The sequence below is a fragment of the Prosopis cineraria genome, unplaced genomic scaffold, assembly GCF_029017545.1.
Source record: "Prosopis cineraria cultivar Desert tree isolate PC_DT_omini unplaced genomic scaffold, ASM2901754v1 PC268, whole genome shotgun sequence".
NCBI classification, from domain to species: Eukaryota; Viridiplantae; Streptophyta; class Magnoliopsida; order Fabales; family Fabaceae; genus Prosopis; species Prosopis cineraria.
Window position 1 is genome coordinate 28,053 of NW_026555595.1, and position 15,622 is coordinate 43,674.

At 28.8% G+C, this 15,622-nt stretch overlaps 1 protein-coding gene across 3 annotated transcripts; it reads right to left on the reverse strand.

The window, feature by feature from the left end:
* Positions 1-2,195: 2,195 nt before the first annotated feature.
* On the reverse strand, positions 2,196-4,576 carry LOC129296141 (uncharacterized). Of its 3 annotated transcripts, none has more exons than XM_054934731.1 (4): positions 4,298-4,576; positions 3,393-3,578; positions 3,176-3,239; positions 2,196-3,042 (listed from the first exon to the last, which is right to left on the reverse strand). In XM_054934731.1, exons 2-4 carry the CDS (start codon positions 3,545-3,547, stop codon positions 2,734-2,736), a joined length of 528 nt encoding a protein of 175 aa, XP_054790706.1. In that variant the 5' UTR covers positions 3,548-3,578; positions 4,298-4,576; the 3' UTR covers positions 2,196-2,733. The 3 variants fall into 3 exon arrangements, with proteins under 3 accessions (XP_054790706.1, XP_054790707.1, XP_054790708.1); XM_054934732.1 differs by having other exon boundaries at positions 4,196-4,576; XM_054934733.1 differs by lacking the exon at positions 4,298-4,576 and adding an exon at positions 3,907-4,167.
* Between the last annotated feature and the right edge of the window lie 11,046 nt (positions 4,577-15,622).

Here is a 15,622-nt window from a genome sequence, read left to right on the forward strand (position 1 = left end):
GTCAAGTTTCTGGCTGGCCCTATAAGTAATGTTGATCTAACCTGTCTTGATTTTCCTTAAAAACATTAATAACAAAAAGTGTTCCCACGTAGATAGAGGGAGAGATTTTATTTATAATTTATTTTTAGGAAAAAATAGTACTATTACAATAACTTAAAAAATCTTGAGCTATTAAAAACATATAATATTTATGGTTATGGTGATTAATCTTTGGGTTAAAAACCTTTTTTTTTTAAATATTTTTTAAAAACATTGAATACCTTATTCTAAAGGATGGAACAATACTTTTCTAAACAATTTTTTTCATGCATAGAATACCCTTCCAATAGAGACCTATCATCATTTTCATTATCTATTGATGTAAAATAATTGTAGGGCTTACATATCGTGATAGTAAGACATTTTGACCTTTTTTGATAATCTAACATGGGCCAAGAGGGTTGGGAATGACAGTGGTAGGAATCATACTTGATTTTAGTAGTAAATTAGGTCAGAATGCCTTGGTGTTATTGTGCATGAGCCTCACAATTATTTCACATCAATAGATAATAAAAAGATTATAAGTCTCTAATAGAACAATAATTTTGCTTTTCAAAAAAAATTATTTATGAAAAATATTTTCTCACTCCTTAATATAGAGTGTCTAACACTCATTTAAAAAAAAATAGGGGTAAAAATGTCTTTAGCCTTAATCTTTTAGTTGACTTTAGACATTAACATGGCATGAGTATCTTGGCGCCAAGGCTTTCGATCCATTTTTCCCTTCTTCTATTTTTTTTCCGGGGAAGACTTGAATGAAAGATTGGAAATGAATAACAATGCAAGGTATTCTCAAGATTAAAATCTTTTTTTTAATAACACCAGATTACTATTAAAACAAACAAAAGATACAGAAACCTAAAAATCAAATCACAAACTACTCTCTTTCATCATCTTCCACTTCTATGATTTCAAAATGGATGATGATCAATGAGAAAGAAAAAAAAAAAAAAAACAAGTATCCATAGATTAAAGTCTAAATAGAAGCTACTTTTTTACAGAATTACTGAAAAGACATTAATTAAGTATCTATAATGTTATTTAAAAAACAACTAGATAAGAATAAAAAAGAAAATTTCATTTTTTGTTTTAGCGAAATTCTAACAATTTTATCCTTTTTTATGAATATTGTCATTCATCTTTTACAAGTAAAAATGATAAAATCAGTATAATTTATACAGATTATTATAGATCCTCACATCATATCTTTCCTTTCCGGCATTTTCTCCAGAATCAAGAAAATTTTTAGACCTTATTAAACATATTGAAAAAGTTTACATGTTTTCAAATTCACCTTTATTAAATATACATGCTTTAAAAATAAAATACTCTAAGATTTAATTATTCTCAATATTTAATAGGGACAAAAGGATAAAAATTGACACAATAATCATTAAAGTACATTGTAACTAGTATCAAAATAAATATTTTCTCTACCTTATAAATAGGTCAAGAAGAGTATTTAGTATGGATATAACATATAAAGTTTAAACTTCATATTCCCTCTGTTCTAAATTATAAAATACTTTTAAATAAAATCTTACATATTAATAAATCTCACATACACTCGACAATTCTTTTTTAAAAACACAAATATAAAATTTTAAAAATATCCTTCATTTAACATATTAAAAGAAAATATAAATAAACATTAAATAAAGAGGGAAAAATATAATAGTAACATAAGTTTATTTAACTAAACTTTTTTAAAAGTATTTTACATTTTAAAATATCAAGTTCTTTTGGATTGTCTTAGCAATTTGAGATTGGAAGTATTTTACTGTTTTTCTTGATTGATTTGATGAAGAATAATAAACGTACCAGCATCCTGGGAAAGAGGGGAAACCGTAAACGAAAGAGGCCACCAGCTTTCGGAACCAAAATCGGCTGCAAGACCAAAGCAGCAAACAAACCAAGAAACTTGTGAACATAGGACAACAGTCACAGCGAATAAACGTACACCATTACACCAACGTTCAGAAACAAAGGGAAACCGTAAGCAAAAAGAATCCCTCGCATTCCCAACAGCATGACGTATATTTTATTCAGTCACACAGGCAAGTATGCGTGAAACAGAAGCGAAGTCCTGTGGCTCCTGACCCGAAAGCAACACAGGAACGTTGAGGGTGGGGAGTAGGGGATAAACATGGCGACACTGCCAACAGAATAAGATCTCTTCTTCACACAAACTTTACGTTCACATTGCAAAAGACAGACCAAGTAACTTGAAGGACTCAAATAAACCATCTTTTGCACAGATTTTTTCCTTCCTGAGGCGCTTAACTACATTTCAAGTGACCCAGAGAAAACAGATCAAAATGAAAAGTCTATCAGCTCCTATCCTCAAAGACGTGTAATTACAATGAAGAAGATAGTACGCCGTACACATTACTAGATGTCACTAGACCCAGACTAAGAGGGTTAATCCCCTCTCGACCTTCTTCCTTGACCAGACTACGTGGCCTTACAAAGGATAATAATACCTACAAGACACAACATCCATGACATTTACAGACACTTCTTTCTAAACATATTTACAATAGGCAAAAGATAGTTTTCCTTTCACTCTTCTGCGCTTCCAAAATTCCTCTCCCGGTTAACGAAGTTTTTGTGTGGTTACTAGTAGTGACTACTGCTAAAGCTTTCTCTTGTTCTACATTGATATTTATTCTCAATATGTGGATTGGATTCAATCTAGGCCAGAGCAGGGATGCTGCAATTCCGCCGATCCCTGTCGAGGCAATCGAACCCCTCGATTCTCACAGCAGGATTGCTTCCGAAGTTGGAGCGAACACAGCCTCCTTTCCTTGTGGAAGATGAGGGAGGCGATGAGAGCCCAGATGGGGTAGGAACCCTGGATGATGGTGAGAGCGGGGAGATCTTCTCATCCCCGAATCGAGCATCTTGGATCAATGGGTTAGCTACTCTGCTCGGCGGTGACCCGCAAAAAAAGGGGGGCGACGAAGCTACCTGTGCACACGGTTGTTCTATACCACAACCACCCTGCAATTCACAAATAAAGTTAATAAAAAAAATAAGTTAACAATGAACCGAGTTGAATAAATTGAAATTATAAGATCCATCTGGAGATAATCCAAGTTCATGACGGAGGAAACCGATGGCAAAATAGACTAACCTTGGTCAGGATGAGGTCCAATGGATCACTCACAGATTTTGAATCAACTATATCTGCCTGGCAACTGCAGAAGACAAGCCGGACAAAGCTCAATCAAAATGACTTTATCAGAGATTATTAGTTCAGAAATATGAATCTAGAACACGAGCGAGAAGGAACCAGTGTAGGAGGGGAATAAAGCATATCCCTACAAAGGTGCACGGGGAGAAAAATTTACCTGAGATGCCACCGGAAGGGCCTGGCAGGGTGGTCGTTCACTACGACGTTTAAGAGGCCAAGGCGGCGCGGTTTGGGACAAACCACAGGGTGTCTGCTGCTCATTTCTTCACAGGATGCGACGACTTTTTGCTGCTGGATCACGCAAGGGTTCATATTCTTCCTTGATTTCGGCTATCAACAAGACCTACTCACAACCAAATGATAGGAAGAGAAAAATTTAGGACATAAATTTCAAAATTTAAAAATAAATAAAATAGAAGTTTGAAATCTTCAGCGCCTTAGATTAATTTTGTCAGACATCCTAAACGCGCATAAAGATTTGAACAGCTCAAAATAAGATAAGATCAAGCAAATAAATATAAATAAATATTAAAAACAAGCTTAATAATTTTCAAACACGGAGCTAAATAGATTATGAGTTTCCTCAGCTGGAAATAAAGCTCGAGAAGAAGTTTCTTTCTGCACAAGAGAATCCAATCCCTTACATAGAGACATTTCAGATAGCAACTGACCTCGCAGGGCAAGATCTGATAGTTATCAGCGTTAAGAAAGTTGTACTTGAATTTCCATAAATTGGTTGCAGAAAATGAGAGAGAGAGAGAGAGGAAATCATTTGGCAGGCTGAAGATAGATAATTCTACAATAAAATAATAACAGGAACAGAAATCAATCGGAACAATTTTTGCTCGGAGCAGATCCGAAGAACCTCAAGCTTTCTCATCTTAAAGTGAAATCGTATCGGATAAAAAAAATAATCCAGAAAACAGAAAAGAAGAAGAAAACAAAGGCCACAAAACGAACCGAGGATAAGAACAAAGCTGCAGATCTAAGAACGTAGCTGGCAAATCAATTGCAGAAAGGTGCAGATTCAGAGTTTCCTAGAAGAAATGAAACAGGAAATACCTGAAATTAGCTTCACTGTACAGCTTCTTTCAGAGGCTGAAGACTCTGAAACTCTACAATACCATTCACAAAAACAGAGAAATATAACAGGAACGTAAAATAGAAAAGTAGGTCAAGGGTTAGAGGTGAGAAGAAAAAGAAGATGAAGAAGACGAAATGTGTGATTTATACAAAAAGAAGAAAGAAAGAGAAAGAGAATTAAAAAAAAAAAAAAACAGAGGGGGAGAGAGCGAGGGAGATGGAAGGAGTGTGGAAGAGACGCAGGCTTGAGCAGCAGGTGTCAACCACACTTAGCTTATATTTATTTAATTATATATATATATATATTTTTTGTCAATCAAATTCCATTGAATATGAGATCAGGGGTCTCTCCACTTTTTTCCCTCCCTTTTCCTCCACTTCCCCCATCCTCACCATTCAAATTTTTTTATTAAATAATTTTTTTAAATGATAAAATTAATGAATGGTGAGGATGGGGGAAGTGGAGGGAAATGGAGAAAAAGAAAGTGGAGAGACCCCACTTCCTTGAATATGTTTCAGTTTGTCCTGGTTGACATTAAATTTCGGGAGAGATATTTTCACCCGAGAGTTAAAAAATTTCTTAGAAAAACTTTTAAATGCTACTGCCAAAATTTTATTTTAAAAATTCAACATACCAAAAAAATTATTTACATAAAACTTTAACAGGATAAATAAATAAAATAATAGAAGAAAAGACAAAAAAATTACATGCCAAAATTAATTCTAGAATATAAATTATCTATATTATATATCTTTATTTATAATATAATTTGATATACAATTACTCCTTCTGTTTAAAAATGTAAAATATTTTTAAAAAAATTAAATATTCAAAAATATAAGATATTTTTAATTTTTTGAGGTGTAATTATTTTTTAAAAGTGCCCTGATAGTAATTTTATATTTATTATAGGGTGTTTATTAGAAGTAAATATAAAAATATAGGATTGGTTTGAAAGTAGTTAACCACTTTACTGAGAGGCAAAATTTAATTAAAAATATTTATATTTTTAAATGGAGGGAGTACATCAAAGCTATCATATATAAGATTGAATTTAGATTTTTTTTTGTATTTTTATCATTATCCTATGGTTGAAATATGAGAAAAATAATTTTTAATGATACAGCCAAAACATGATTAAATTTAAATCTGTACTCCATCCATTTCAATTTACTTGTTTTGATTTGCCCTTTCATTTTGTTCCTAAGTACTTGTTCATTTTTAAATATTTTGATATACTTAATAATAACTTGTTTTTAATAATATTCTTCTAACAAAATAAAAGTTCTCCTACCTTTTGATTGCCTTATGGTATTAAATGTTATAGTATTAAACGGAAGGCAAACATAAAAAATAAAATATCTCTTACTTCTCCAAATGATATGATATTATAAGCATTTTTAATTAAATTATACTTCAAATGAATTAGTCAGCCAATTTAAAAATTGCATACTCTTTTTATATTTACTCTTATTTAAAAGAGTGTTGTAATTAAAAATATTATTAATTACACCTGTGATTAAAAAAATTTTAAAAAAATCTTATTAATTGCTTTTTAAAATATATAAAATACTTTATATTTTTTAATATGATAAAAAACTACCTTATGAATGGAGAAAGGATATTTTGTATAAATTTTCTATTTTTATCAGTTTGTCTTGTTCCATGAGAATGAGTAAATTTGGACAGAAGAAATATTTATTAATATGATACTAAGATTAAAATTTACTTTCTCCATTCAAAAATATAAATTATTTTTAAAAATTTAAATATTAAAAAATATAAAATATTGTTAATCTTTTGAGATATAATCATTATTTTTTTTAAAAAATGTCCCTATTAATAAATAATTTTATATTTATTGTAAGGTGTTTAATATGAGTAAATATAAAAAAATAAAATTAGTTTAAAAGTTGATAACTACTTTATTAAATAATAAAATTTTATTAAAAATATTTTATATTTTTAAAAGTATATATTTATATTTTTTTTTGTAAGTATAAAATTATAACGTTTGTTCTTTGTTTCAATTTACAGCTGTTGATGCGGGCGGTGCCTCCAGCGGGAGGTGACATCGGTTTTGACACCCAAGAAACTTCTCTGGACCCGAAACGTTAATTAATAAATTATAAAACAGCACATTAAATTAATATTATTCGGAGAAAAAATCTTAAATATCAACGGATCCGTTGAGAACGAGCTTTCCAGGGGCGAATTCAGAGACGCTACGTCATGCGTACACGTGGCAGACTCTCCCGTTTAGTTTACCAAAACGGGATTTTATTGCTTTTTGGCCCTTTGGCCAATATACATCAGAAACGGACTTTTGGAACAGGTCGGCAATGGCATAAATTGAGTGATGCTGACGTGCATTGCATCCCGTCTCTTTTTGTGCATAAAAGTATATTGTATTTTATTTTAAACTTGCTCCAAAAAAAGAAAAGTATTACTGTACTTTTTTAAGAGCATGTGATTTTTTAAAATTTGAATAAATTATAGATTTCGATTTCTAAAAATTTAGTAATTTATATATTATTTAAAAATTTCAAAATAATAGTTTTATTTCTTTTAAAAATAATTTTTTCAAATTCAAATAATATATAAATATGTTCTAACAAAACTTACATTATTTAACCTTACCAAAACAAATTACTTTATTTCAATTTGTTTAAAGTTATACTATATGATTTTCTTTTGTTTAATGACACTATGTGTAAATGTAAATAAAACTAAAAAGAGGACTTATTGTTCGTGTTGGCATAAAGTTTTATGGATAAAGAGATTGTCTAAAATTATCAAAAAAAAATTAAAAAGGTTAAAAATAAAGCAAGATTATTTATTATAATAGAATTTAAATTAATTTTTAGCGAAATTGATAATAGTGAAACGCATTCTTGTATATTTTTATGTATATTTCCTCCATTTAAAAATATAAAATATTTTTTGAGGAATTGAATATTTAAAAATGTAAGGGATTTTTAATCTTTTGAGGTACAATCATTGCTTTTTTTCAAAACATTTCTATTGATAATAACTTTATATTTATTATAAAATATTTAATAAGAGTAAATATAAAAAATAGGGTTAGTTTGAAAGTAGGTGATAATTTTATTAGCGGTGAGATTTAATTAAAAATATTTTATATTTTTAAATGAAAGAAGTAAGTCATAGCAAATTAGCAACGCATAATAGCATGCTGAAAATACTAATAGAAGCCGGCTAATTAATTTATTAAGCATTGCCAGTGACTATTTTGTTCCGTGGCATCTACTCAACTAAATGACCAATTAATCAACAGACTTCTTAAATGGAGAAATTCTCGTGCATACACAGTACACCACATCATTTATAAATAACCCAATAAAAGCATACTGTGTTATGTGACTGTAAATATAAATTAATACTGCGTTGATAATAATAAAGAGAGAAACAAATAAGAAATTGAAGAGATGTCCTGTCTTAAAAATTAAATTATTAAAAATAATTATATATAAAATTTTATTTAATTGAAATGGTGTACATTTTATTTTATATGTGAGAGTTTTTCTCGAAAACTCCCTCGCCTTTGGATTATTTTAAGGAAAATCAGATTAACCTGTGATTGAAGTTAGAAATGTTCTGTAGATTCTTGACCACTCATAAGGTCAACCTACACTGGCAATTTATAAAACCTGCGTAATTTATTAATTTAATTTTCATTACTTCAAATGGAGAGAATGAGCAATATAATGATCCAAAGAACAATGTTGAGCTACATCGCAACTAGAACATGTAAAGCGAGTAATTCAAATTAAGTTTTACTAGTCAATCTAAACTTGTTTAAAAAAAAATTAAGACGAAACTTGATTATATAAACTTTTTTAAAAAAGTAGAATATTTTAAATTCGATCTAAATAAACATGCCCGAATTGAGTCCTACCCAAATAAGCTCGACTATTGAAATTTTTTAGCTTTATATGTATACAGAGTTTGCATTTTTGGCCAAGCTCGATAGGCCAGTCAAAATGCAGTCGAAAAAAAATAAGATTGAGCTCAGATATATGAGTTTTTTTAAGAAAGCAAGATGCTCTAAGCCCGATTTAAATAAACTCAATCTCAATTAAGTCTGACTCATCTGAATCACTGACTTTAAATCCATGAGACATGGGTTCGGTTTGTTTTATGCTTTTCAAGTCCAACAATAGTAGATTTGGTTAACCACTGGATTTGAAATTTTAAATTTATTCTAGTGTTAATTAATAGTAGACTATTAGTACATAAAATACTAAGGGCTTGTTTGGTTGTTGTTTTCATTTTTCATTTTCAAATGTTATTTTACAAAACAATTTTAAAAATTATTTGTGAGAACAAATAAAAAAAACTTGTCTGGTAATAATAATTCAAAAGCAGTTTTATAAATTTTTGAAATAGGTGATTCTTTTTTATTGAGAACAATTTTCATTCTTGTTTTCTACTTTTTTTTTATAAAACTAAAATAAATAGGAACAGAAATAGCTAAAACTTGTTTTGGTTTTTGTGTGTTTAAAATCAAAAAATTTAAAACTGTTTTAAAAAAAATTAAAAATAATTAACCAAACAAGTTTTTTTATGTTAAAAATATTAAGATAAAAAAACAGTTTTTTAAAATAACAAACAAACAGGTTCTAAGATTTTATTGGAAATTGGCGTAGGAAAAAAAAAAATCAGGAAACACTTGTTTATTTGGAGATGCGTCAGAAGCTATACAACCCGTACGGCGAGATTCTGCGAATAACTCAAGACGTCGGATTGTAACGGTCAAATTATTGCCCCCAAAATAGAACTGGAAGTTTTCATAAATTATATTTGGCCAAAAAAAATAAAGTTTCCATAAATTATGAGAAAGATGATCCAAAATAAATAAAAGGATTAAATAGTAATTTGAATTTTAAGTTTGGAAATATCTGGGATCCTGAAATTGTTTTATGTACAATGTTCTCTATCAATTTATGAAAACAGTGTAATATAATACCAATTATTAATAAAAGTTAATTTTAATTATTAATTAATTAGAAAAGGAACAAATTTTTTTGTCATTTTATGAAATTTTTGAATATTTTTGTGTAATTTTTTATTCATTTCTGTAATTTTATTGTGTCATTGTTTGTAGCTTTTAGATATTTTTATAATTTTTGAACATTTTTTATAATATTTTTGATTATTTTTTATCAACTACTGGTATATGTTGACTTTTATTAATGATAAAGGTTATATTATACTGTTTTTACAAGTTAAGGAAGAACATTTATAAATTAAAAAACGTGTTTAAGATCTTAAATGCTTATAAATGTATAGTTTAGTGCCTAATTTGTAATTACCCTCTCTAAGTAAAATAATCTGAAAAACAAAATGACTGCGTGGCTGATATTAGTGAGGGTAGATCCCAGTCCTTTCGATACACTACTTTAATTGAAACAATGAAGCGTAGCTATCCATGCCATGACTATTCCACAAGAGAATGCCAAGAATTTTGATCTTCTTTATCATATTTTAAATATATACGTATATGGAGTATAAATTCTAGTATAGTATGAAATTTATTTTAGGATAGTTTCGATATAAAATATAACATATTCTCTACCAGTTAGTATCACGATAGTGTTTTTTTTTTTTTTGACAAACAAAGAGGCAATTGCCCTTAATAATTCAAATAGAAAATTTTTTAAATACAAAAATTTGGAACTTATTCTACCAGATTTGCAATTTCATTTATCTTAATTTACTAACTCGGTTACCTAATTTTATTTACAAACACAATATCTTAACTTGATTTCCTATTTTCTTCTCTATTGGTTTCCTTCCATGAGCGTACGTGCAAATATCTTAGAGCACAGGAGATCCAGTAGAGCCACATGTCATGTCAAGATTGGAAGGATTTGGAGAGGGTACTAGCTATATAAATAAGTATGATATACATCTCATTAAGTTAACTTTTTGAAGAGAAAGTAATGATTTTATAATAAAATAGTATTAGAGCTAGACTCAGTTTGCTTAGTCAGTAAACCCCTCTGACAAACCACTCGTGACGAGGACATCACGAATTGGCTAAGGAATTGTCATATCCCATATCGAAAAAACTTAAAGAGAATCCTGACTATATAAATGGGTATACTATATATCTCATTGATCTAACTTTTTAGAAAGAAAGTAATAATCCCATAACACACGTCTCTCTTCCAACAAATTCAACCTTGTAGACCTTCCATGGCTCTTCTCCTCAAGTCAGCCTCTCTTCTTCTTCCACTTCCCTTTCCCTATCTTTCACTTAAAGTTGAGGCCTGGAGGGCTGAGCCTAGAGACTCTATTTAAATAAATATTCATACTTAAAAATGAATGATTTTTAGGATAATCAGGCTTATGGGCTCAGTTCTAATAAGCCTTAAAAAAAGATTTAAGCTGGGGTAGCTCTCCAAACCTTGTTACAATTTAAAATTAAAAACTAAAAACTCATCATATGATTGGATTAGGGATTTTTTTTTTTAAATGTAGGATTTTCTTAATTTTAAGAGTAGGGATGTTTCTTCCATTGAAAAATCTGAATTAGATTATGCTTTGAAAGAAGCTTATCTTGATGGTCATTGGTTTTCAAAATTAGATGTGTTGTATTGGTGAAAAATTAATCAACAATGATTTCATATGCTTTCAAGCATGTCATGCAATATTCTAAGTATTTCGATCACTATAGTAGTTGGTGAATTGGCTTTTAATATAGACTCTCGTGTTTTAACAAAGTATCATCCTCGCCTCCTTCTAAATAATATGCAAGTATTAATTTGTACTCGTGGTTAAATGGTTTTGTGTCATTTTAAGGTAATTTTTATATTTTGTCTTCCAATATATATATATATATATATATAATAATGACACAATTTAATTAATATTTATTATAGGTGATAAAGAAGAAATTGCAGAGATAGTTAACATTAAACCTCAATTTCTGTCTTCAACAAGTGTATCTATATTTAACAGATTTAATATTCTATTTTTAGATGATGATGAGGAGGATTTAGATTTAGATTGATAAAAATTTTAATCTTCATCTTAAATTTAGACTTTTAAATTTTTGTTTGGTGTAAAACATTGATTTGTTTATGTTAAATTCTAAAATATTTTATTTAAATTACAATATTAAAATTTTTAAAATTTTTTCAAAAGTAAACTTATAAGCCCGATTTTAAACCCTTTGAATAAGAGTTGGCCTTAAAAATTATGTCAAAAATTAAAAATTTAAACTTTAGGATTTAAGTCTTTAAGGATCGGACCCATAAGATTTGGACCCACATGGTTTCCCATCTCTACTTTCACTTCACCACCTTCACTCTCTCTAATCTTGAGCTCTCTCTCTCCCTCACCCTTCTTCCTACATTCACTACTAAAAAAACTCTTTTCACATCACTTTTTAATATTGGTTATTAAAAAAATCATAGTAAAAAAAAAGCAGTGACATGAACGTAAATAAGTGAAACACTTTTTATGTTGATTATATATATAACTGACATACAAAATTTGTTCCATGTTGATTATTTACCCAACCGACATGGGATATATTAGAAAATTGAAAAAAAAATTAACCTTTTCACATTGGTTTTAAGTGGTTTTTGTTTTTAAATTAGAAATGAGACGTCACGATGCGTACCAGCTTCATTTCGTTTAGTTTTTCACTCTGCCTTCTCTCCCATCTTGCTCTTTAATTTGAGTTCCCTCTCCATCGTTGTCTATTCACTTAGCCGTCACCGTTTGTCACTAAGCCATCGCATTTTTACGCCATTCTCTTGCGCCAAAGTGGGTTTTCTTCAATAGGCTGTGGCATGTGGGTTTCTTCATTTTTGGTGGTGAGTCCCCTCTTGTTCTTCTCCATTTCAAAAGTTTCTTCATTTCTTCTTCTCCATTTTTGGATTTTCTTCAATTTTTTTGCTATATTTATGAGTTTTCTCCTTTTCTTCTTCACCTCTATTACAGGCAAATGGTTTTGGTATACCTTCTTCTACCTTCTCGGTGAATCTCCATTATTAATTATACGTTGCTTCAAATAGTTACATTTCTTCCTATTTGAATTTTGGGCAAGTCATGCACATTGTTATTTTTCTATTTTTTCATTGATTTTAGAAATTTAAAATAATTTGGGTTTTTATATATATGAATTTTTAGCATCAAGTTTGCATTTACCTATGCTATGAGGATGTTCAAATTCTTTATTTTTTATTGATCTTTTATGATTAAATCTAATTTAAATTTACTTTGTTTTTTTATCAATTTCCATGTGGAATTTATAATGTTAGAGGATTAATAGTAGACATGTTTCCAATGGATAATTAATTATCAATTGTTGCCGTTTTTTATGATTGTTAAAATTTTGGGATGTGGGAAAATGTTTTGCTAAATGTTTTTTTAAATTTTATAAATTGATAAACAAATATGCTTGAACTAACAAAAATTTATATGATTTAGTCATAATTTTTATTCATGTGTTTCTTAAAATTTTTATATGTTTAAAAAGTGATTTGTGTAACACCCTCAAAAATACAAACCGATTTTTCGCAAATTATTAAAACCATTATCATGGTAGAAAATTTTTTTATCATGATACATCCAAGACAATATACCACAGGTCTTAAAATATCTTAAAAAAAGCAATTAGAACCATGAGGGACAGTCAGGATCCTCATGGCATGATATTTAAATTAGGTCATGAATCAAGAGAGACAAACATAATCTTCTTGGTCAAATAAATACTTTTAATAAAAAGGATTAAAGTTTACATGCTTCACAAAGAAGATATGTCCTAAGTTGGCACAAGATACATTGTATAATTTAAAATAAGAGGCAACGTAAAAGATGGTGTCTCATACACCATAGTTACACCTCTGGTGCTTTCTCGGCCGGACTAGCTCCTGTAAAAATATTAACCACGGGGAATGAGACTTAAAAGTCCCAGTAACCAAAAATTAATATGTAATGATGCATGCGATTGTAACTAATCATGCGATTGCTAAGTGGGCACACAAAACATTTAACCGAACAATATTTTCAAACAAACCGAACAAGTATTTAATTTGCATGACTGCACCTTATATCCTCCTTTCGCCATGCTCGGACGCCAAATCACCCGGCCAAAGGTGAGTTGGACCAAGCGACACGCCACTCATTGGGTCCAATGAGGGCTTACCACGTGGTAATAATTAACCGAACAGAAATTCCCATTAACACCATACATTAAAATACCCTGACAAGTCATGCATCATTCAAATATCCAAACAGGAATATATCCGAACAATAATATCTCATCATGATAAATAAATTTTTGACCCACTTGGCAATAATTTCAAACAAGTATATATCAGTATTTATTTTCAATAATTCATAGTTTTTTCAAACAACAAGTCAACACATAACCATTCACAAACACACTCATCACAACACATTAATAATGGTTACCTTGTGTCTTAAATAACAAGTTCCCCTTCACAACTCCTTTTTCACCACTATCTTTGTCAATATAATCTACATAATTATTTCACAATACTATATATTAATTTTACATTAAAATAAATAACTCTAATTTAAAGAGTTAGAAAGTCTTAAATCTGTAGTCCATATTAACACTAATTTAAGATTTATGCCTCATTTAACTTCCCAAATTCTTTTCTAAAATTCTCGTACCCTAATGAACTATTTTTTTTTATCTTCAATTCACTTCTAGTATCACAATTTCATCCTTCTACATTCTAAAAATTCATCCAAAAATAAATTAAAAATTTTAGAATTATCCTGAAGCCTCAAATCACCTTTCTATAACCTCAAAAATACCTATTCATACTTAAATAAATATTTAATAATCATAGGTTTATCCCTACGTCTCAGATTCCACATAAATTCAACCATATAGATCTAGATTTTAACTCAAAAATTCTTAAACATGAGTTTCAACCTCAAGAAAATATTCTATAATATTTACTATATCCCTAAGAATTTTAACCTATATTTTTAATCCATCATATCATCAGATTAACTATCCTATAGAAAAATCCTAATCAAAATATTTACTCTATCCTACAAAAATAATCATATCACTAGAAAGCTAATATTATTTAGAAAATAACTATAAAATTAATTTTGTAATTAAATAAATTTTTAAATGCTAATCTAAACAGGAAAATTAGAACATATCTGAAGAAAAAGAAAATAATCCTCCCTTGTGAGAAAACGCCGAGCAACGTGAGAGGAAGAGAGAAAAATAATATAAAAATGGGATTGTGAGTCCCAAAATTATATTAAAAAAAACTATAGGTTTGAATTTAATTATTCAAATCTTTGGGCCAAAAGTTACAATTTTCTCTAAATTGCATCTTAGCCTCTCATGCTTCCTAATGCACACACCCCCTCCTTTTTATACATGAAGGCACCTCTTCTCTTCCCTCATCTAACCAATGTGGGACTTAGAAACAACAACCTTCCACCCCTTTTTTTTGTTCCTTCTACCTTCTCTCTCTTTTTTTTTTCAACACATACATAAAAAAATTATTTATGTATTATATCTTAACTAAATATTGCTTATATGGTTTTAAATTTAAATTTTTAAATTCATAATTAAATACCTAACCATAATATTATTTTTAAATAACCTCAAATAATATAAATTCCTATTATTATCATTTTTTTTCTCAAAACCTAAATTCCACAATTTCTTTATTATATAAAAAAATCAGGATGTTACAATTTGATTTATTTAAATTAAAAATTTCTTAAGATTTGAGTTAATTTAGGTTGAACTTGATTGTTGTTAAAATTTTGAAATGCCATAATTTAAGAGAAAATGCTGCCAATTTTTTTCTAAACTTTACAAATTAATAAACAAATATGATTGAACTAAGAAAATATATATACTTTGTATAGTCATAATTGGGAGTTTAATTTAAACTTCATTATTGTTAAGATTTGAGTTGATTATGAAAACTTTGGAGGGTTCTATTTTAAGAGGAAACTACCAAAAAAAATTTCAGTCTCTACAAAATTTATATTTTAATAGTTAAATAATGGATCATACTTGGATAAATTTTTGAAAAACAAATGAAGAATATAAAAATGGGCTGGAATACTTTCTTGCATTCATTGAAAAGAATGTTTCTAGTAAAAATAAAATGTACTCTTGTCCTTGTGTAAAATATTTAAAAAAAAGTCAATTGGGTATTGTTGAAATAAAAGAACGTTTATTTTATGATGGGATAAATTTGATATATAAGAAATAGATATGACATGATAAAGCCAAAAGATCAAGTTCCATATCT